Source organism: Sus scrofa, chromosome 9 (genome assembly GCF_054392235.1).
Source record: "Sus scrofa isolate SSC_HxYL_T2T_F1_AM1 chromosome 9, Sscrofa_HxYL_maternal_Yorkshire_Landrace_v2.0, whole genome shotgun sequence".
Lineage (NCBI taxonomy): Eukaryota > Metazoa > Chordata > Mammalia > Artiodactyla > Suidae > Sus > Sus scrofa.
Window position 1 is genome coordinate 33,157,010 of NC_139391.1, and position 22,255 is coordinate 33,179,264.

Here is a 22,255-nt window from a genome sequence, read left to right on the forward strand (position 1 = left end):
TTGCATTTATTTGTGTCATCTTTGCTTTCATCAGTGCTCTATAGTTTCTTCATGTAATTCATTATTGTATAGGAATGTTTTTGAATGTTAGTTTTGTATCCTGCAACTTTACTGAATTTGTAGAATCTTTAGGCTTTTCTAGTACATAAAACCATCTCATCTGCAAAAAGGGACATATTTATTTCTTCCTGTCCAATTCTGATACCTTTTCTTTTTCTTGTTTGATTGCTCTGGCTAGGAACTTCCAGTGCTATGTCGAACAGGAGAGTCTTGTTCTTGATCTTAAGAGGATAAGCTTTCAACCTTTCACTAATGAGTATGATGTTAATTGTGGGCTTGTCATACATGGCTTTTATTTATTTGGCTGTGTCTTGAGCCTGAGCAGCTGCTAGATCTTAACCTGCTGTGCAACAAGAGAACTCCCATGTATGGCTTTTATTATACTGAGGTAGGTTCCTTCTATACCTAATATGTTTGAGTTCTTATCATGAATGGATATTGAATTTTCTCAATGTGTTTTCTGTTTCACCGTGTATTTTTTCCCAATACATTCTATTAATGTATTACACTGACTTATTTGCATATTTTAAACCATCCTTGCATCCTGGAGATAAAAATCCCAATCGATAATGGTGAATGATCTTTTTGCGTTGTTCAATTTGGTCTGCTAGTATTCTACTGGAATTTTTGCATCTATACTCACCAGGGTCTATAGTTTTCTTTTCTGGTAGCGTCCTTTTCTGGCTTTGGTATTAGAGCAATACTAGCCTCAAAAAATGAGTTTGGGAGTGTTCCCTCCTTTTCAATTTTTTAGAAGATTTTGAGGATTAAGTCTTCTTTCCCTGTTCTGTAAAATTCTTCAGTGAAGCCATCCTAGTCTTTTTGATGTAGGAAAATTTTTGATTACTGATTCACTCTCCTTAGTAATAACTGGCCTGTGTAATAATTGGCCTGTGTAGATTTTCTATTTCTTCCAAATTCAGTTTGGCAGGTTCAATGTTTCTAATAATTTTTCCATTTCAGTGGTGGGCCTGGGTATGACTCCGCTTTCCTGGGTGGGGGTGGGGCAGGCTCCAGGGCAGCTAAGTCTTTTTGTTTGAGGACCCAAATCAAATCAGGTAGATATGTACCCCACCAGATTACCTGGTTAGACTATGCTACCAATTTTATTCTGCAGATGAGCAAAGCTGCTGGTTGGGACTACCTCACTTGGGTGCTATAGGCTAAGACTGGGTCTGACACATTCTGAGTGCTGGTTATGGCAAACCCTTCCCCCGTTCTCTGTCACAGTTGGATTCCTGGTGGTCAAGACCCAAGATTTCCCTGCAATTCCCAATGGGTAAGACTAGGGTGGGGCTTCAAAAAAGTGACCCACAATGCTGGAAGAACTGGATGTTCACTCTGGACTCTCTTTTCCGTATGTGGTAACTAGAGGCTCAGAGAAGACTTCCTGTCATGGTGTTGGTTGCACTGGCCTGGGGTCCATGAAGTCACTCCTCTTACCTTTTTAATGTGGTTTCTCTTGATCTGTGTGGAGCAAGGGGGTGTTTCAGGCTCACTCCTGTGTTCTAGGATTCTCTCAGTGGTGTCTTGTGCATGAACAGTTGTCAGCTGTTCTTCTTGTAAGGGGGAGGGAAGTCAGTAATGATCTTGGTGACAACACTCTCTACAAGTCTTGCCTCGACACTGCTGAGGGGTGCCAGCAGCTGCAGCTCCAACTTGACTCCTAGTCTGGGAACTTCCATATGTTGTAGGTGTGGCCCTAAAAAGACCAAAAAAAAAAAAAAGAAGAACTTGTATGTTTAACAATTTTCCAGGTGATGCTCCTGCTGCTGCTGGTCCAGGCAACCATTAAATGTCAGCTAAAGCCCCAACAATCTGCCTTTTTACTTTGGGCTTTTTCTATTCTGTTAATTTCTCCTGAGTTTGAGAAAATGAAGCAAAACCACACAAAACTCTAAAAGAACAAATTTATATTCTAAAAATAGATCTCAGTAACAATGAAATCCCCAAAGTTGGTCATTATATTAAAAAGAAAAACAAAGTAACAGGAATTTGCTTTACATTATTTTTTCTGAAAAATACAAAACTATCACTCTAATATACTGCCAACCCTCATTTATCTGTATTTGAATAATCCATTCTATGGATTATCCAAGGATATTCTAAAATCATAGACTGAATTCTGCCTAATATTTAGATGTATATTTGGATTGCATTTATCTTCAAGTAAAACCATTCTCAAAAAAAGGCAAATAAAACTGAATATTTGCTGAAATAAACATGAGGAAGATAAATTTATGCTTAGGAAATGTGTTCCAAAGTGAAATACTGGTTTGTATCATTTCCCTCAATTTTTGCAGATAACAGAAAAAAAAAAAAAGAAAAACAACCCCCCTTCCCAAAACTCAACCAATTGCATTGAAGTACTGATATTAGAAAGTAACAAATTATACAACTTATACACAGAAAAAAAGACAACTAACCCTAACTCTAACTCTAACCCTAACCCTAACTAGATAACTACATCACTTCAAACCTAAAGCACAGGAAATTTTAAAGGCAAATAATGATATTTAGTACTAAAAAAAGTGGTTTTTAATATCTTCAAAGTGCTAAAGAAACAAGTATTCAAGAAAATTTCAGGTCTGTCTACAAAGTTCTGACTTGAAGTACTGGAAAATTAAGAATACAGAAGATAAGTTTAAAAGGCCCCCAATACCATAAAACCTGTCTTAGAAATGAAGCAATGGTTAAAAGACCAGTTAGTCCTAAGTTAGTAACATACAACTTACCTATCAGCCCACATCTCTTTTCACACTAATGTAATTTAATTTTTATCCATATTCATCACATCATTTGATCATAATGCATAGTGACTAGAAATGATCCTTTTATATCAGAATTCTCGATTCTTGGCAAACCAAAAGCTGATCACAAAAGTTACATTAAATTCCTATTAAGTACAGGTACATATTAAGTAGGACTTCTTAGCTCATTTTTGGACTGTCAGAAATTGGTGTGATTTACTTTGACCATCTAAGATAGAAGAAATAATATTTTAGTACATAGTATAACTAAATACCTCTTTTGTCAAAACTTGACCCTGAGTTCTGAGTGCTGGAATATAAACTGTAAAACTGAAAACACTCCAAAATACACTGACTGGTATTGATGTCCCTACAGTACTGTGCTTTTCCTGTCCATTAACATAATACATCTCATCAGCAAAGGAGGAAGAGGAGTGGTCTAGGAGACTGAAGTAAAGAAGCAGGATGTTTCCTGTCTTAAAAACGCCTCTTTTAAAACTCTGAAGGAATTTATTCCAACTATAGTGGTATTTTAATATAAAAATGCTGTCTCCCCAATCTTGAGTAATATCAACCATGCACTTTCAAAAATGCTCATCTTGTAGGTTCAGGAGCCTAAGGTGGGGTGGTCCCACAGTCCCTGCCTTAATAAACACAGCAGTCATCCATCATTCTGACTGAAAAGAGTTCTAATGCTTTGGATGGATATCATCTAAGATCTTTTTTTTTTTTTTTAAAGTTCGGTGTGTTTACATTATTTAATTTCTAAATATTGAGAGCAGTCCTACGTCTGTTAAAATATTCACTAAATATAAAATCAATAGCTGAATATGAAATAAAGCAACTTCCAGTGCTGACAATATTCTCACAGTAGCAAATAATCTTTTTAAAACAACTAAGTCTTTAAAATATTCTCATGTTAAACATCACATTTTACTGAAATTATAGAGGGAAAAAAAGGTAATTACATCAATAGCCATTGAAAGCTCAAAAGAAGTTATTGAAAGTACATGCTCACCAATGGCTAACAAGGATAAACCCAGGTATTGTTTCTAGTTCTATACTTTGGTGGGAGAGGGTATGAATTTTATTTCTAAACCAAATAACTAAGCTTTAAACATATGTATTATCGATGCCTCTGTAGAGACACTTAAACTAAAATTATACTTACGGCTTGGTTTATTCATATTGGTTTGTTCATATAATTTCTGCTACGTGACATTGGTAATTAGGATACATTCAGCTCTTAATCGCACTGAGGTTCTTTGTGTGAGCAGAAAGGACATCAAAAGCGTTTGGACAAGCTCCTTATTTGTGTGACCAGATGGCATCATGCCCTTCAGTGATAATGTCTTCCAATTACCGGCCCTAGGCAACCAATGCCACAGAAAATGGACAGGACTTGTCTTATTATGTTTTCCAAAAATGAATATTATAGCTATTGAATTAACTGGTATGCTCTATATGTTCATTAAAAAACCCAAACCAAACCCTTTTTACCTTTAGTAATCACAAGGAATCTTTACATACTTATATAATACATTGTACATTATATGCATGGCCTGTTTAGCTATTTTCAAGAAGAGAATGATAGGGCTGCATCAATCTTTCTTCTTTCTTTTGGTCCTTAGAGTCCCTTAAATGATGGCATCATGTTCGTCACTGTAATAAATGAAAAGTTAAAATTACTTTATGTTTTGTATTTGTTTCAAACCACTTATATGTTCACATTTTAAAGTAAGTAATGAGTAATTCAAGCTTCAGAATCAAAACAGTCATTTCTTTGTGTAAAGTTTCCAAAGTAACAGGTATACTGTAGTGGTTAAGGATTCAAACAGTGTGTTCAGGTTGTGAAATGCACCTGTACTCAAAGCTCTGCAGTGGCTGTGTGACTTTTCACCAATTAGCTATAAACAACCCTCTTCAAAAAAGAAAACAACCATCATTTCTTGATGATCTTCTATGTGCCAGATATCATGCTGCAGAATATGTCTATAACTCATTTAATCATTACTATAGCCCCAAGCAGAGAGGGTTCTTTATCTATCTATCTATCTATATATATATGTATGTATCATTTTATTTATTTAACCACTCCCATTTTGCAGAATATCAGAAGCTAAGCAAGCATGTGAACTCCCATCTTGACCACTATACACTGTGCTGTATCATTTACATAAACATGGGCAGGTACCCTGCCAGTCAATAATAAAGTCAGACTCAAGATTAAGTCTGTCTGCCGCAAACCCCATCTCTTTACCACTTCTCTCCACTGTCTCTCCATGAAGCTCTAAGAAACACAGGAGCAAACCTTTGACCAGTGTTGTAATCAGTGTTATTATCTAATATATGAAAACCAGAAATGCTCAGTAATACAGAAGGTCTCAAGTTTCCTTAATGGGACAAATATTAACTTCTTTCTTATGGAATGTCATTATTTATAATGTCAAAGGACACTAAAATGCACTTTTTAAAAAATGCAGCACCAAGAAAAACATGGCCAATTAAACTACAACGCAATGCTTTTTCACCCTACAGACTGTAAGATATACCCATTTCAGAGGTATTAAAATGTGAAAAGATACAAAAACAAAAATGTGCACTTGAGACCCAACTAAATATGGTGTTTTCATATTTACTAGTTTCTATATCAATAAGAGTCATATTAGAGTCACACTGCCTTACATACTGATTAGTTTCCTTACAGTTATGGGGCTTCTGGACTCTGACTTCCTCCACAGGGCATGCTGCGTGTGGAGCATGTGCTCATGTGTATGTAAGGAAAACATTATAGTCCATAAAGCTAAAATTACATGCTTTGTAGTCAAGGCACTTTAAAATGAAAATAGCACATTTAAATTTAATTCCTTCGATATTTTATAGCCTCAACTATATCAATAAATACTGATATTATAAAAAAGGAATGGCATTAAATTTACCATAATCAAAATGTGCATTCTGTTTAACTGGTGAAATTTACCAAGAAAACAGATGATAAATATTTCTAGAAACAAATGGTGGTTTTAAAAAAATCTCTCAAATTGTAAAGCATTTTTAAAGCTAACTCTAGTCAGTTTCCTTCATGTATTTTTTTCTTTTATGGGCTGATCTAAAAAAAGACAATGTTTCTGAATATACTTTTAATCTGGTACCACCTTGATATTTTTTTTAAAGTAAGTTTGATATGATGAATGCTGTATGTGGAGGGTAACTTTTAAAGTTTGGTTTTCTTAGTTCAATAAAAAAATTTGAGAAATATTTTCACACTATGTTCTCCTAGAAATTCACAATGCACACGATATATATAAGGCTTACAGAATTCTTAGAGTAATGTAACCTGTTCTATTTCACTTTGCTCAATTAGTATTTCCCAAATGTTTCTAACATGGAAACTGTATGGAACACAATAGGTATATGATAATCTAAACAGAACATATTTTGGGAAATGGTCCTCGATGCTATGGTATTTTATACATATGCATTAATAATCAAAAGAATAAATTCAGGAGTTGGTGGTAAAAACCCAACTAGATTCCATGAGGATGCGAGTTCAATCCCTGGCCTTGCTCAGTGGATTAAGGATCCACTGTTGCCGTGAAGTCTACATCACAGATGTGGCCTGGATCTGGAGTGGCAGTGGCTGTGGTGCAGGGCAGCAGTTACAGACAGCTTCAACCGAACCCTTAGCCTGGGAACTTCCATATACCACACTTGAGGCCATAAAAAGAAAAAAAAAAAAAGAGAATAAATTCACTTTCGTACATATAAGCAAAAGGACTTGTTGGAGTAACAGAAATTGGGAGATAATACCTCCAAAAAACATTAGAGGTATAGAATTAAAGGAAGGGTGGACATGGTTTGTTGATTGGCACTTGTTGATAAAGCTTATCACAAAAACACAGTTTTACTACAAATAAACTGTAACATATATTACTTGTACTAACAACTCATTTGATATTGTAAACAAGGGAAAATGAGGCTGTCAGAAGAATGTCTAATTTCTTTGTCACAGAAAGTAAAATTCATGCTTTTATTGAAGATGTTATTTTAGTGTGTCTTGTGTTTGTCAGTATAGACTACTGACTACTGACTAGGTCAGTAGCCTCATAAGACCTGATACAGTACTTCTTGCAATCCGAGGTATAAACAAGAAGGACTGGCTAAACTTAGGTCTCTAGTAAAAACAGTAACAACAAAAAATGCATGGCACTAATAAAATGCAAATACTTTTATAGGTATATATATCCATGTTCATTTGCAAATAATTATAATCATGAGCTTATACATAAATAATTTTATTTTGGGCATAGAGGATTAATGGGAATATAACTCATAAATCTGAACTATTAATCCCTGCGATGAACACTGGCTCTACTCTGATGTTTTGTTATGATTGTTAAATAAAGAAATACAGAACTAATTTTAAAAAGTCCTGGCCAAGGAAAACTTACATGGTTCTATACCGAATGCCTCTTCTTGAATAATACATTTTGCAGCCAATGTAAAGAAAAGATAAAACTCCCAGTGTTAATACAATACCACCAACAAAGCTGCCGGTATCAAATTTTGATCCTTTATTTTCCTTAGAATTAATAGTTGCTGTGACTAGAACAAAAGAAAAAATATGTTTTAGTGGTTTTTAAATACATTGTAATAAGCTAAAACATTGTGAATTTCTGTATAGGAACACTGAATTGGGGGTCAGGAGAATGCAGGCACAGAAAGTTGCCTGATTTTGTCTAGTGATTGCCTGGCTCTAGTCTTCTTCACTTGATCCAACAGAGCCCTTAAAGAAACCCCCAGTGCCTGCAACCCCAAGATCTTAAGGTGAGACTGGACTTGGCAGTCTATCAGAACGTCACAGACAGCAAGATCTGGGGAATTTTTCTTAGAAATCCTCTAAGTAAAATATGTCTGGATAATAGCTGTAACTTTAAAACTGGATGCAACTTGAGTAGATGTTTCTAACTGAAATTCCTTCTTTTAAATAAATTACGAGTTTTAACCATTTTAATTTTATCAAGAGCCCGAGACATTAAAGCTGATTTTAATACATAAATTGTAGTAATAAAATAAACTATATGGAGTAGAAATACATAAAAATGCAAAATAAACCATAAAATCTGCCATTTGTTCTAATAAATGTAATCATAAACTTTTAAACAGAACTTCAGCTTTGAATAACTTAAAAGAAAATCTTAAGGTTTCTAAATTCATTAGTTTCACAGGCATTACATTTTAAACAAATGCAAAAAAGGAGTGCTGAGACTAATACTACATATAGGATTATATATAATACCATTAAAAAGCATCTTTATAACACAAGTGAATTAAAACCAAAGTTCACCATGACTCCGGTTTAGAAATCATGTAGCTTGAGCCTGGCTAATTCCTTTTCAGAATGAAGTACTAAGAGTTAAAGGAAGACAAGTTTTCAAACCAGGTAAAATAAAATTCCCCATTAGGATAAATTACTTATTCACAGACGGATGTTATGCAATCATTATTTGGCATCATTAAGTTGGAAATAATTTTTTTTTTTTTTTTTTTTTGCTTTTTGCCTTTTCTAGGGCCACACCTGCGGCATATGGAGGTTCCCAGGCTAGGGGTTGAATTGAAGCTATAGCTGCCGACCTACGCCAGAGCCACAGCAACGCGGGATCCAAGCCATGTCTGCAACCTACACCACAGCTCACAGCAACATCGGATCCTTAACCCACTGAGCAAGGCCAGGGATCAAACCTGCAACCTCATGGTTCCCAGTCAGATTCGTTAACCACTGAGCCATGATGGGATCTCCTGGAAATAATTTTTTAAAGGAATAAGTCAGTTACTACATCAACTGACTCTTCCTGATCTCTACATCTAATTTATTTAGGAAATAAGAAATAACTGTCCATATTTTTGCAAAATGGAATGATGTAAATGTGGTATTTAACAACTATTTTCAGCACAGGAAAAACAGGTCCATTTTTATACATACTTGTTACTGATGGAGAAACAGATGTCACCGAACTATTGTGGGTTGTGTTCATTGTGGATGTTGACATCTGGGATATATTCTGTGAAACACTTGTTATTTTGGGTGTAGACCTTATGGTGGTGGAAGTCGTATTTGTTGAGACCTGTGGTGTCATTTTAGTTGTTGCTATGGGTTTCAAGGTGGTGGCTGTTGCATTCTTGGAGACTGAGGAAACAGGAGTTGTTGATGGTTTTGCTGTGGTTTTCAAAGTGGGGGTTGTTGAATTCTTTGAAGAAACTGGAGTTGTTGACGATTTTGCTATGGGTTTCGAGGTGGTAGTTGTCACCTTTGAGACTGGGGAAACTTGAGTTGCTGATAGTTTCACAGTGAAGTTAGAAGATTCATTTGTACGGCCTAAAGGCACCTGCAGGGCTGCAAGAAAATCAAGAAACATTAAAGCTGGAGCTATGCCTTATAGAATTAAGATCCCACTTTACTGACTTTCATGGTCACACTTTAAAAATATGGTCTAACAGGGAGTTCCCATTGGGGAGCAGGGGAAACAAATCCAACTGGTATCCACAGAGATATGGGTTCAATCCCTGGTCTTGCTTAGTGGGTCAGGGATCTGGTGTTACGGTTAGCTACAGTGTAGGTCGAAGGTATAGCTCGGATCCTCTGTTGCTGTGGCCCTGGTGTAGGCTGGCGGCTGCAGCTCCAATTCAACCCCTAGCCTGGAAACTTCCATATATTGCAGATGCGGCCCTAAAAAGCAAAAAGCAAAAAAAAAAAAAAAGAAAAGGTCTAACAAACACAATCAGAATCAAAGATAGTCTATTAACACTTAGTATGAGATAGCAATAAGCCATAAAATGTCTCAAACTAGTAAAATATTTAAAAGTAAACAACCATGGATTTACATAAAGTTAGAAATTTTTGTGAACATATGGGAAAAACAAAACAACCAACAACACAGAACCCTGTATTGAGCTCCTTCAATACAGGGTTGGTGTCTTAACCATCATCCCACACTTCATCTCACAAGTAGTAGCTGAATATATGATTAAACTACTGGATTTTTCTAAAGTCTCTGCCATGTTCTTTCAAAAAGCATTGAGCATGAATGAGACATTCTTTTTTTAAATGTTCCTTTTTTTCTTTTTTATTAAAGTATAGCTGACTTACAATGTTGTGCCAGAGACATGCTTTTTAAGGGTAAAACCAGCTTCCCGCAGTGCATTAAGAAGTGAAAGAATGTTGTCAATGTGGCTAGTTGGAGATCTCATACTGATGATAATAATTTTCTGTCATTGGAGAGATATTTATAAAATTATTTCTGAAAACCTTAAAAATCTAAAATTAGTTTTGTAAGGGAAAATCACTGGTGTTAATTTAAAATAACTGGAAATAAACATGCCCTAATACCAAAAAATATTATCTATATATAATATCCTGTGACCAAAAGCAAATCTTTGTCTTAATAATATTCTTTCATACTCTATCTTCATTGTAACACTGCAACTTAACTGATGTTTATGACTAAAAGATACTTTAGTTATTATAATTTATTTTTATCATTATTTTTGGCCATGCCTGAGGCATGCAGAAGTTTCAGGGCCAAGGATCAAACCCATGCCACAGCAGTGACAACCCTAATCCTTAACCTGCAGAGCCATGTGACAACTCCTGTTATTACAATTTAGTATATACTGTCTAGAGAATGAAAAATGCTTCTTTGTCCTAATTTATGATGTAGTTTATTTTTGAATTTGTTTCTTAGTCTCAAAGTTTATTTGCAGGTTTAGTGGTTTCTCATGTTGCCTATCTACTCCCATTTTATACTCTCTATGGCCAAGTTCTAACGTGGAGAGAAGGAACCACCGGGCTTGCCTTCTCCTTTCCCCCAGTGACGGCAGCACAGGGCCTTCATTGCTGCTGTCACATCCCCAAAGCGATCACTTTGTGTATTATCATCCTGTCTTCCACAAGTAATTTGGACTTACTATTCAAAGAATTCAAACATTTATTTTCAACTTTACAGGCTCGTTTTAATAGTGTTGCTTATCTGCTTTTACTGCATTCCTATCACATTTTCTGAACTTTGGTTCTCCATTGTATAATCTTTTCCTGTGAGTATTATCTGACTTTAAAAAGAAGGCGAAAGGAATTAATAGTTTTGTATTATAGAGACTAATAAATTATTCAAGTAGATGATACAAACGCTATGAACTTTAAACTTATCTTTTATTATTCAATTCTGAATGCTCTCTAGAGATATAAGTAATACACTACAACACTGAAATAATCACCTTTTATTTTACACTGGTGAATGAATGCTATTGTAATGAAATTAATACAGCAAAGAACCATCATTTATATCCTTTCTTTAGAACAGAATGATCTTTGCAGACTAAAACAATGAATGAACACAATGCTGCTTTTGGGTTACACACACACACACACACACAGCCCACAGCCTACTCCCTTCTCTGCCATAGTAAGATATTCAGAGGTACTGTACCATGAGTCACATTGCCAAAAAAACAGACTTGTAACAGGTTAATTCATCACTAAGAAAACCGAAATGTGTTAAAGAAACCACTAAGCAGCTATATTTTCTCTACAAACTGGCAAAACAGGCAAATAAGATTTAAAGTGTGTTTCAGAGTTCCCATATGGCACAGTGGGTTAAGGATCCAGCATAGTCACTGCAGTGGCTGGGGTCACTGCTGTGGCACAGGTTTTGAGCTCTGACCGGGGAACTTCTCTACATGCTGGGGGCACAACCAAAAAAAATAAATAAATGAAGCGTATTCAGGATTTTCTTTTTCTTGGTCTTTTAAGGGCTACACCTGTAGCTTATGGAAATTCCTAGGCTAGGGGTCAAATCAGAGCTGTAGCCACCGGCCTACACCACAGCCACAGCAACATGGGATCCTTAACCCACTGATCGAGGCCAGGGATTGAACCCACATCCTTGTGGATACCAGTCGGGTTCATTACTGCTGAGCCATGACAGGAACTCTCTGATTTACAATGTTTAAGTGAGTTGACTGCAATGCAAGGAGGCTCCTTCAAGGTTAGAACTCACATCCAGTAACCCAATCCCCGAGTCTGTAATATAAGTAAATGGTTATTTGTGCTCCTCTGCAACTGAGACCATCCCAGCATGGCTGGGTGCCTTTCTTCCGCCTTAACTGTTCAGCTCCTGACCAGTGCCCTCCAGGGCATGGCACAGTGAGCACCTGCAGAGAGGTCAGCAGAAGACCATCCATGCAGGACGTGGCAAGGGTTAGGTCCTATCGGACTTTGCCATGTTAGCCGTTTGGTCTTTCCCAGCCTCTGAGAAGCAGACACTGTAAAGGTGTGGAGGGTGGATGACACAAGTGAAGGGGGTCAAAAGGTACAAACTTTTAGTTATAAAATCACTAAGTCATGAGGATGTAACGTACAGCACTTGGTGACTATAATTAATAATACTCTACTGTATATTCGAAAGCTGTTAAAAGAATGGACCTGAAAAGTTCTCATCACAAAAAAAGAAATTTTAACTAAATGATAGATAGATGGTATCTATTTAGATACATTATTCTATATTATGATAGACGTTACTTACTGTGATCATTTTGTAATACATACACAAGTATCAAATCATTATGTTATAGACTTGAAACTAATGTTTTATGTCTATTACATCTCAATTTTTAAAAGTACACAAAAAAACAAAATCAAAACGAAGTAAGTTATATAAAGGCCCAAAGAGGGTATGTTACTGGAGAGTGTCAAGCGTGCCATGTGTCCATGCCCACCTCTGCCCCTGGAGGAAAGGAGGAGACCGCTAGCTCTCACCTCAAACCAAGCTGGCAAGGCTTCAGGCGGTCACCTGAAGAGCAGGACCAGTATCTCCTGGACTTGAAGGGACAAAGACTGGGATTTGACTCAAGTGTGAAGTGACTCTAAGGGCGAGATGCTGCCTGTCAGCAGAGTTTAAAAGGCTGTGCTGGGAGGAGACACTTCTTTCCACTGACAGTAAAGGTACTGGTTTCCCATGAACCACATCAGGCCCCGTGGAACGCAGCCAGTGTGTGGCTGCCTTCAGAGCCTCTCCAAAGAGCTCTGCAGAGAGGGGTGATGATAACCAGCAGAGAGGGGAACGTCAAAAACTAGGGGCTGAGGGTTTGAAGCACGAGGGTCAGCTGGAGGGGAGGCCCCAGTGCATCAAGGGAGCTGCAGGGAGAGGCCCCAGCTGCAGCATCTCCTTGGAATCCACCATAGAAAATCACACCTGCCACCCAGGAGGCACCAGCTGGCTTCTACCCTTGAGCGCCTTTAGGCCTGATCCTTTAGGGTCCAAACCAGCAGAAGTGGGGGAGAGAAAGGCAGAGCAAGAAAGGAAGCCAACAATATCAAGTTTCCCACTGTAGCCCTCCAAGCCTGAAGCAGGCAATATCTTTTCAGATCTACCTCCTAGAGTAATGAAAATAAAAATAAATGGAACCTAATTAAACTTAAAAGCTTTTGCACAGTAAAGGAAACCATAAGTAAAATGGAAAGACAACCTACAGAATGGGAGAAAACATTTAGAAATGAAGTGACTGACAAGAGATTAATCTCCAAAATATACACATGCAGCTCAATAATCAAAAAAATAAACAACCAATCAAAAAATGGGAAGAAGACCTAAACAGACATTTCTCCAAAGAAGACATACAGATGGCCAAAAAATACATGAAAAGTTACTCAACATTAATTATTAGAGAAATGAAAATCAAAACTACAATGAGGTATCACTTCACACAAGTCAGAATGGCCATCATCAAAACATCTAAGAACATCTCCAATGCTGGAGAGGGTGTAGGGAAAAGGTAACCTTCCTACACTGCTTAGGGAATGTAAATTGGTACAACCACTATGGAAAACAGTATAGATGCCTCAAAAAACTAAAAACAGTAAATTCCTGTGTGTTGCAGCAAGCTAAGAATTGCTTGTTGCCATAACTGCAGCATGGGTTCAATCCCTGGCCCAGGAACTTTCACATGCTTCCTGTGCAGCCAAACAGAACAAAACACCCCTAAAAATAGAGCTAAAACCTAAAAATAGAGCTACTATATAATCAAGCAATCCCACTCCAGGGCATATATCCAGAGAAAACCATAATTCAAAAAAATAAATGCACCTTTATGTTCATTGTGGCACTATTTAAATAGCTAAGACATGGAAGCAACCTGAATGTATATGAACAGAGAAATGGATAAAGAAGATGTGGTACACACATACAATGGAGTATTACTCAGCCATGAAAAAGAATGAAACAATGCCATTTGTAGCAAAATGGAGAGACTTTGAGATTATACTAAGTGAAGTAAGTCAGAGAAAAACACCATATGATAGCACTTACAGGTGGAATCAAAAAAAAAAAAGATACAAATGAACTTATTTACAGAACACAAACAGACTCACAGACTTCAAAAAAACTTACAGTTGCGAAGGGGACAGGTAGGGAGTAGGGACAGACTGGGTGCTAGGGATTGGCATGGGCACACTACTGTATATGGAATGACTGGTCAATGGGGATCTGATGTATAGCATAGGGAATGCTACTCAATATTCTGTGATAACCTATATGGGAGAAGAATCTGGAAAAGAATGGATATGTGTGTGTATGTGTGTATATGTGTGTGTGTATACATATATATATATATATATATATATGTATAACTGAATCACTTTGTTATACAGCAGAAATTACCACAACACTGTAATCAATTCTACTTCAGTGAAACTTAAAAAAAATGGGGGAAAAAAAACAAACCAAAAAAATGATGCTCCAGGCTTTCTTCTATTAACACCAGCTGGCCACATTCTTGTTACCATAAGACCAGGGACACTACTATCAAGCAGCTTGTTTTTTCTACTACCAAGTAAAAATACTCATGCTCTTCAAAGTCTGGATTTATTCCAACTGTTTTTGTACAACTATACTTTGCTGAAATAACTATATCTATAACCTTGCGTCCAAAAATATCTAAGTGCTATTTTTTCCTTTATAAACCTAAATATATCAAAGTTAATGGTGACAATTTGTTTTCTTTGGGGTATCAGATACACACTTAAACCAGAGCAGAAAATTCACATTCACTTTAAAAAAAAAAAATCTCAGTTATTTTAAAATACGATAGTAGTAGCTTTTCATTTTCTATGATAGTTGTCAAAAATACACAGCTGTTTAAGACATAGACCACATATTTCTGGTGCCACAGAGTTATTTTGAGAGTTCTAATGATTCTAATGAGCAAATTACTAGTCTTCTGTGTGTGTCTTGGAATATTTTTAAACACTGAGAATCTTTCCTATAGAGAAACTTAAATATCAGTGTAATCCCAGAAATATTCAATATTAAGAAAGCAAAGGGGCCTTTCCTCATTATACAAAGTCAGCAGATTCATTACAAAAATTCTCCTGAATCCAGGAAGATGGGATTAAGATGGTGGAATAGAAGGACTGGAGCTCAACTTCTCTCCTAAAAACAAAGTTTCAACCAAATGCTGAATAATCTTCAACCAAATAGACTGGAAACTTTCAAAAAGATATCCTACTCCAGAAGACAAAGAGGAAGCCACATCAAGAGGCAGGAGGGGTGATTATGTGATATAAGCAACCCCATACCTCCTGGGTGGGAAGCTCCACAGACTGGAAAGTAACTGTATCACAGGGACTCACCTGCAGAAGTGAGAGTTCTGAGCCCCACTTCAAGTCCCCATGCCTGGGGATCTGTCACTGGGAGAAAGCCTCCAGAGCATCTGGCATTGAAGGCCAGTGGGGCTTGTGCATAGGAGCTCCACGGGACTGGGGGAGATGGAGACTCCATTCTTAAAAGGTGCACACAGACTTTCATGTGCACTGGGTCCCAGGGCAAAGGAAAGTCTCCATAAGAATCTGGGGCAGACCTGACTACAGTTCTTGGGGGATCTCCTGGAAAAATAGGGGGTGATTGTGGCTTGTTGTGGGGGAAGGGCATTGGAAGCAAAGCTCTTGGGAATATTCATCAGCATGCATTTCTCTGGAGGTGGCCATTTTGGGGAAAATCTGGCCCCAACCATCAGTGCTGAGAAGCCCCAGGCTAAACAACAATCCAGGTGGGATCACAGACCCACCCATCAGTAAACAGGCTGCCTAAAGACCGCCCCCCAGGCACACAGCCACTTCTAATCTCACCCAGAGACAAAGCCCTACCCACCAGAGGGATAGGAATCAACTCCACCTACCAGTGGGCAGGCACCAGTCCCTCTCATCAGGAAGCCTACATCAAGCCCCTGTACCAACTTCAGCCACAAGGTGGGCAGACACCAGAAGAAAGGTGATACAACTCTATTATCTGTAAAAAGGTCACCACACCAAAAACCTATAAAATGAAAAGACAGAGAACTATAACTCAGATGAGGGAGAAAGGAAAAAAACCCAGAAAAACAGCTAAGTGATCAGGAGATTCTCAGCCCCCAGGAAGAAGACTTTAGACTGTTGATGCTGAAGATGATGCAAGGAATTGGAAATAAACTGGAGGCAAAGATGGATAACTTACAGGAAACACTGAGCAAAGAGATACAAGATACAAAACTTAAACTAGAAGAGATGCAAAATACAACAACTGAAATAAGAAATTAATTAGAAGCAGCGAAGAGCAGAACACAGGAGACAGAAGAACGAATAAGCAAGGTGGAAGACAGATCAGTGGAAATCGAGGATGTGGAACAGAAAAGAGAAAAAAAAGATTGATAAGAAATGAAGAGAGTCTAAGAGAACTCTGTGGCAATGTTAAATGCACCAACATCTGTATTATAGGGGTACCAGAAGAAGAAGAGAGAAAGGGACAGAAAAAATATTTGAAGAGATAATAGCCAAAAACGTCTCTAACATGGGAAAGGAACCACTCACTCAAATCCAGGAAGCACAATGAGTGCCATATAAAATAAACCCAAGGAGGAACACCCTGAGACATGCATTAATCAAACTAGCCAAGATTAAATTACAAACAAAGAAAATATTGAAAGTAGCTAGGGAAAAGAAACAAACAACATACAAGGGAGCCCCGATAAGGTCATTAGCAGATTTTTCAGCAGAAACTCTGCAGGCCAGAAGGGAGTGGCATGATATACTTAATATGATGGAAAAAAAAAAAAAAAAAAACCTCCAATCAAGATTACTTTACCCAGCAAGGCTCTCAATTCAGATTTGAAGGAGAAATCAAAAGCTTTACAGATAAGCAAAACCTAAGAGAATTCAACAACAATAAACGAACTTTACAACAAATACTAAAGGAACTTCTCTAAGCAGAAAAGAAAAGGCTGCAACCAGAAACAAAAACACCACAAATGACAAGGCTCACCAGTAAAGGGATATACACAGTAAAGATATGAAATCATCCATGCACAATTATGCCACCAAAATCATAAATTGTGAAGAGGGTACAAATGCAGGACACTGAAGATGCACTTGCAATTAAGAGACCAAGAACTTAAAACAATTTTGTAAATATACAGACTCTTATACCAAAACTTCAGAGTAACTAGCAAACCAAAAATCTACAACTGACACACAAATAAGAAAAATCAACTCAAATACAACATTAAAGACAGTCCTCAAACCACAAGAGGAGAGAACAAGAGAAGGATAGGAGAAAAAAGAGCAACAAAAACAAATCCAAAGCAATTAATAAAATGGCAATAAGAACATACATATCAATAATTACCTTAAATGTTAATTGACTAAACGCCTCAACCAAAAGACACAGACTGGCTGAATGGCTACAAAAACAAGACCCATAAATATGCTGTCTTCAAGAGACCCACTTCACTTCTAGGGCCACATACAAATTGAAAGTGAGAGGATGGAAGAAAATATTCCATGCAAATGGTAATCAAAAGAAAGCTGGAGTAGCAATACTCATATCAGACAAAATAGACTTTAAAATGAAGAATATTTTAAGAGACAAGGAAGGTCACTACATAATTTTCAAAGGATCAGTCCGAGAAGAAGATATCACAATTTTAAATATCTACACCCCAACATAGGATCACCACATATATAAGGCAACTGCTAACAACCTTAGAAGGACAAATCAACAATAACACAATAATAGTGGGGGACTTAAACACCCCACTTACAGCAATGGACAGATCATCCAGACAAAATCAAAAAGGAAACACAGGCCCTGAATGAAGCATTAGACCAAATGGACTTAATAGATATTTATAGGACAGTCCATCCAAAAGCAACAGAATACACGTTCTTCTCAAGTGCACATGGAACATTCTCTAAGATTGATCACATCCTGGGCTACAAATCCAACCTTGGTAACTTTAAGAAAACTGAAATCATATCAAGCATCTTTTCTGGCCACAAAGCTATATGAGCGGAAATCAACAAGAAAAAATCTGTAAAAAACACAAACACGTGGAGACTAAATAACATGCTACTAAACTACCAATGGATCACTGAAGAAATCAGAGGAAATTAAGAAATACCTAGCAGCAAATGACAACAAAGATACGACACTCCAAAACCTATAGGATGCAGCAAAAGCTGTTCTAAGAGGAAAGTTTACAGCAATACAAGCCTACCTCAGGAAACAAGAAAAAGCTCAAATAAACAAGCTAACTTTACATCTAAAGCATCTAGAGAGAGAAGAACAGACAAGACCTAAAGTTAGTAGGTGGAGAGAAATCATAAAGATCAGAGCAGAAATCAATGAAATAGAAACAAAGAAAACCATAGAAAAGATCAATGAAACGAAAAGTTGGTTCTTTGAAAAGATCAACAAAATTGATAAATCTTTAGCCAGACTTATCAAGAAAAAAAGTGAGAGGACTCAAATCAATAAAATCAGAAATGAAAAAAGAGAAGTAACAACAGACATCACAGAAATACAAAGGATCATAAGAGACTACTATATGCAACTATATGCCAATAAAATGGAAAACCTAGAAGAAATGGACAAATTCTTAGAAAAGTACAATCTTCCAAGACTAAACCAAGATGAAATAGAAAAGATGAATGGGCCAATCACAAGTACTGAAATTGAAACTGTGATTTAACAACTCCCAACAAACAAAAAGTCCAGGACCAGATGGCTTCACAGGTGAATTCTATCAAACATTTAGAGAAGAGCTAATTCTGATGCTTCTGAAACTATTCCAAAAAACTGTAGAGGAAGACTCACTCCCAAACTCATTCTAGGAGGCCACCAGCACCCTGATACCAAAACCAGACAAAGATACCACAAAAAAAGAAAACTACAGGCCAATTTCACTGATGAACATAGATGCAAAAATCCTCAACAAAACACTAGCAAACCAAATCCAATAATGCATTAAAAGGATTGTATATCATGATCAAGTGGGATTTATCCCAGGGATGCAAGGATTCTTTAATATCTGCAAATCATCAGTGTGATACAACACATTAACAAACTGAAGAATAAAAATGATATGATGCTCTCAATAGATGCAGAAAAAGCCTTTGACAAAATCCAACACCCATTTCTGATAAAAACCCTTCAGAAAGTGGGCATAGAGGGAAACTACGTCAACATAATAAAGGCCATATATGACAAACCCACAGCTAACATCATTCTCAATGGTGAAAAGCTGAAAGAATTCCCACTGAGGTCAGGAACAAGACAAGGATGTTCACTCTCACCACTACTATTCAACATAGTTTTGGAAATTCTAGCCACAGCAATCAGAGAAGTAAAAGAAATAAAAGGAATCCAAGTGGAAAGGAAGAAGTCAAACTATCACTATTTGCAGATGACATGATGCCGTACCTAAAGAACCCTAAAGACTCTACCAGAAAACTGTTAGAGCTCATCCATGAATTTGGGAAAGTCACAGCATACAAAATTAATACACATAAATCAACTGCATTTCTATATACTAACAATGAAAGATCAGAAAGAGAAATTAGGGAGGCAATCCCATTTACCATCGCACCCAAAAGAATAAAATACTTAGGAATAAACCTACCTAAAGAGACAAAAGACCTGTACTCTGAAAACTATAAGATGCTGATGAAAGAAAACAAAGATGACACAAATGGATGGAAAGACATACCATGCTCTTGGATTGGATAAGTCAGTATTATCAAAATGACTATAATACCCAAGGCAATCTAAAGATTCAATGCAATCCCTATCAAATCACCAAGGACATTTTTCACAGAACTCAAAATGTTTTAAAGTTTGTTTGGAGGCACAAAAGACCCAGAACAGCCAAAGATATCCTGAAGAAAAAAAAATGGAGCTGGAGGAATCAGGCTTCCTGACTTCAGAATATACTACAAAGCTACAGTCATCAAAACCGTATGGTGCTGGCATGAAGACAGAAATATAGATCAGTGGAACAGGATAGAAAGCTCAGAATTAAACCCACGCACCTACAGTCAACTAATCTATAACAAAGGAGGCAAGAATACACAGTGGAGAAAAGACAGCCTGTTCAATAAGTGGTGCTGGGATAACTGGACAGCTACATGTAATATAATGAAATTAGAACGCTTCCTGACACCATACACAAAAATAAACTCAAAATGGATTAAACACCTAGACATAAGACCAGACACCATAAAACTCTTAGAGGAAAACATAGACCAAACACTCTCTCACATAAATGACAGCAACATCTTCTCAGATCCACCCCTTAAGAGTAATGACAGAAAAAAAATAAATAAACAAATGGGACCTAATTAAACTTAAAAGTTTCTGCACAGCAAAGGAAACCCTAAACGAAACAAAAAGACAACCCACAGAATGGGAGAAAATCTTTGCAAGTGAATCAACTGACAAGGGATTAATCTCCAAAATTTATAAATACCTGCTACCACTCAATACCAAAAAAACAAACAACCCAATCAAAAAAATGATCAGAAGATCTAGACAGACAATTATCCAAAGAAGACATACAGATGGCCAAAAAACACATGAGAAGATGTTCAACATCACTCATTATCAGAGAAATGCAAATCAAAACCAATTTACACCAGAATATCTAAACAGACAATTCTCCAAAGAAGACATGCAGATGGCCAAAAAACACATGAAAAGATGTTCAACATCACTTATTATCAGAGAAATGCAAATCAAAACCACTTTTACAACAGTCAGAATGGCCATCATCAAAAAGTCTACAAATAATAAGTGCTGGAGAGGATGTGGAGAAAAAGGAACTCTACTACACTGCTGATGGGATTGTAAATTGGTGCAACCACTGTGGAAAACAGTACAGAGATTCCTCAGAAAACTAAACATAGAACTCCCATTTGATCCAGCAATCCCACTCCTGGGCATCTACCCAGAGAAAACCATGACGCGCAAAGACACATGTACTCCAATGTTCACTGCAGCACTATTTGCAATAGCCAAGACATGGAAACAACCTAAATGTCCATTGACCGAGGAGTGGATCAAGAAGATGTGGTACATATACGCAGTGGAATATTAGCCATTAAAAGAAACAAAATAATGGCATTTTTCGCAACATGGATGGACCTAGAAATAGAGAAGCCAGTCAATGAGACACCAAAATCAAATGCTATCACTTACATGTGGATTCTAAAAAAAAGGACAGAATGAACTTCTTTGCAGAACAGATACAGACTCACAGACTTTGATAAACTTATAGTTTCCAAATGAGATGGACTGGGGGGTGGGGGGATATACTGAGGGTTTGGGATAGACATGCTTTCAAATTTGATTGTGATGATTGCTGTACACCTATAGACATAATAATATTCATTAAGTAATTAGGAAAAAAAATTCTCCTGAATCCAAACTATCTGAGGACCAAAAATCCATAGAACTGAAAAATCTAGATTAAAAAATAGATAAGGGAAAATTGGACTTTTAAAAAATGTTATCAGGAGTTCCTGTCATGGCGCAGTGGAAATGAATCCCACTAGGGACTGTAAGGTTGCAGGTTCAATCCCTGGCCTCACTCAGTGGGTTAAGGATCTGGCGTTGCCATGAGCTGTGGTGTAGGTCGCAGACACGGCTCAGATCTGGCGTTGCTGTGGCTCTGGCATAAGCTGGCAGCTGTAGCTCTGATTCGACCCCTAGCCTGGGAACCTCCGTATGCCATGGGTACGGCCCTTAAAAAAAAAAAGACAAAAGACAAAATAAATAAAATTTCAAAAAGGAAAAATTGTATAATGTAAACAAAGTAAAAATAAAAACTATTTTTTGGGTTTTCTTTTTGTTTTTTTTTGCTATGCCACAGCGTGTAGAAGCTCCCAGGCCACAGCAGTGACTTGAAACACAGTGGTGACCACACTGGATCCTTAACTGCTAGGCTAACAGGAAACTCCTGAGGATGTTTGAAGTTATAGTATATCTGTAATAAATTTTGTTTCTGCATTTTGTTATACTATCATCACTCTACCTAAATTTTTTAAAATATAAACAGGATGTTTGTTTACTCTGGCAAGAGGTAAT

The 22,255-nt window shown here is 37.0% G+C and overlaps 1 protein-coding gene across 1 annotated transcript in view; it reads right to left on the bottom strand.

Moving 5' to 3' along the window:
- Window positions 1–1,956: 1,956 nt before the first annotated feature.
- The window catches only part of TMEM123 (transmembrane protein 123), a 78,759-nt gene continuing 58,460 nt past the window's right edge, over window positions 1,957–22,255 (bottom strand). Inside the window, exons 5-7 of the mRNA XM_084978592.1 lie at window positions 8,794–9,204; window positions 7,262–7,415; window positions 1,957–4,472 (exon numbers count right to left, since the gene is read on the bottom strand). Coding sequence (XP_084834718.1) covers window positions 4,448–4,472; window positions 7,262–7,415; window positions 8,794–9,204 — 590 coding nt within the window. The 3' untranslated portion in view covers window positions 1,957–4,447. The remainder of the gene's footprint in view (window positions 4,473–7,261; window positions 7,416–8,793; window positions 9,205–22,255) is intronic.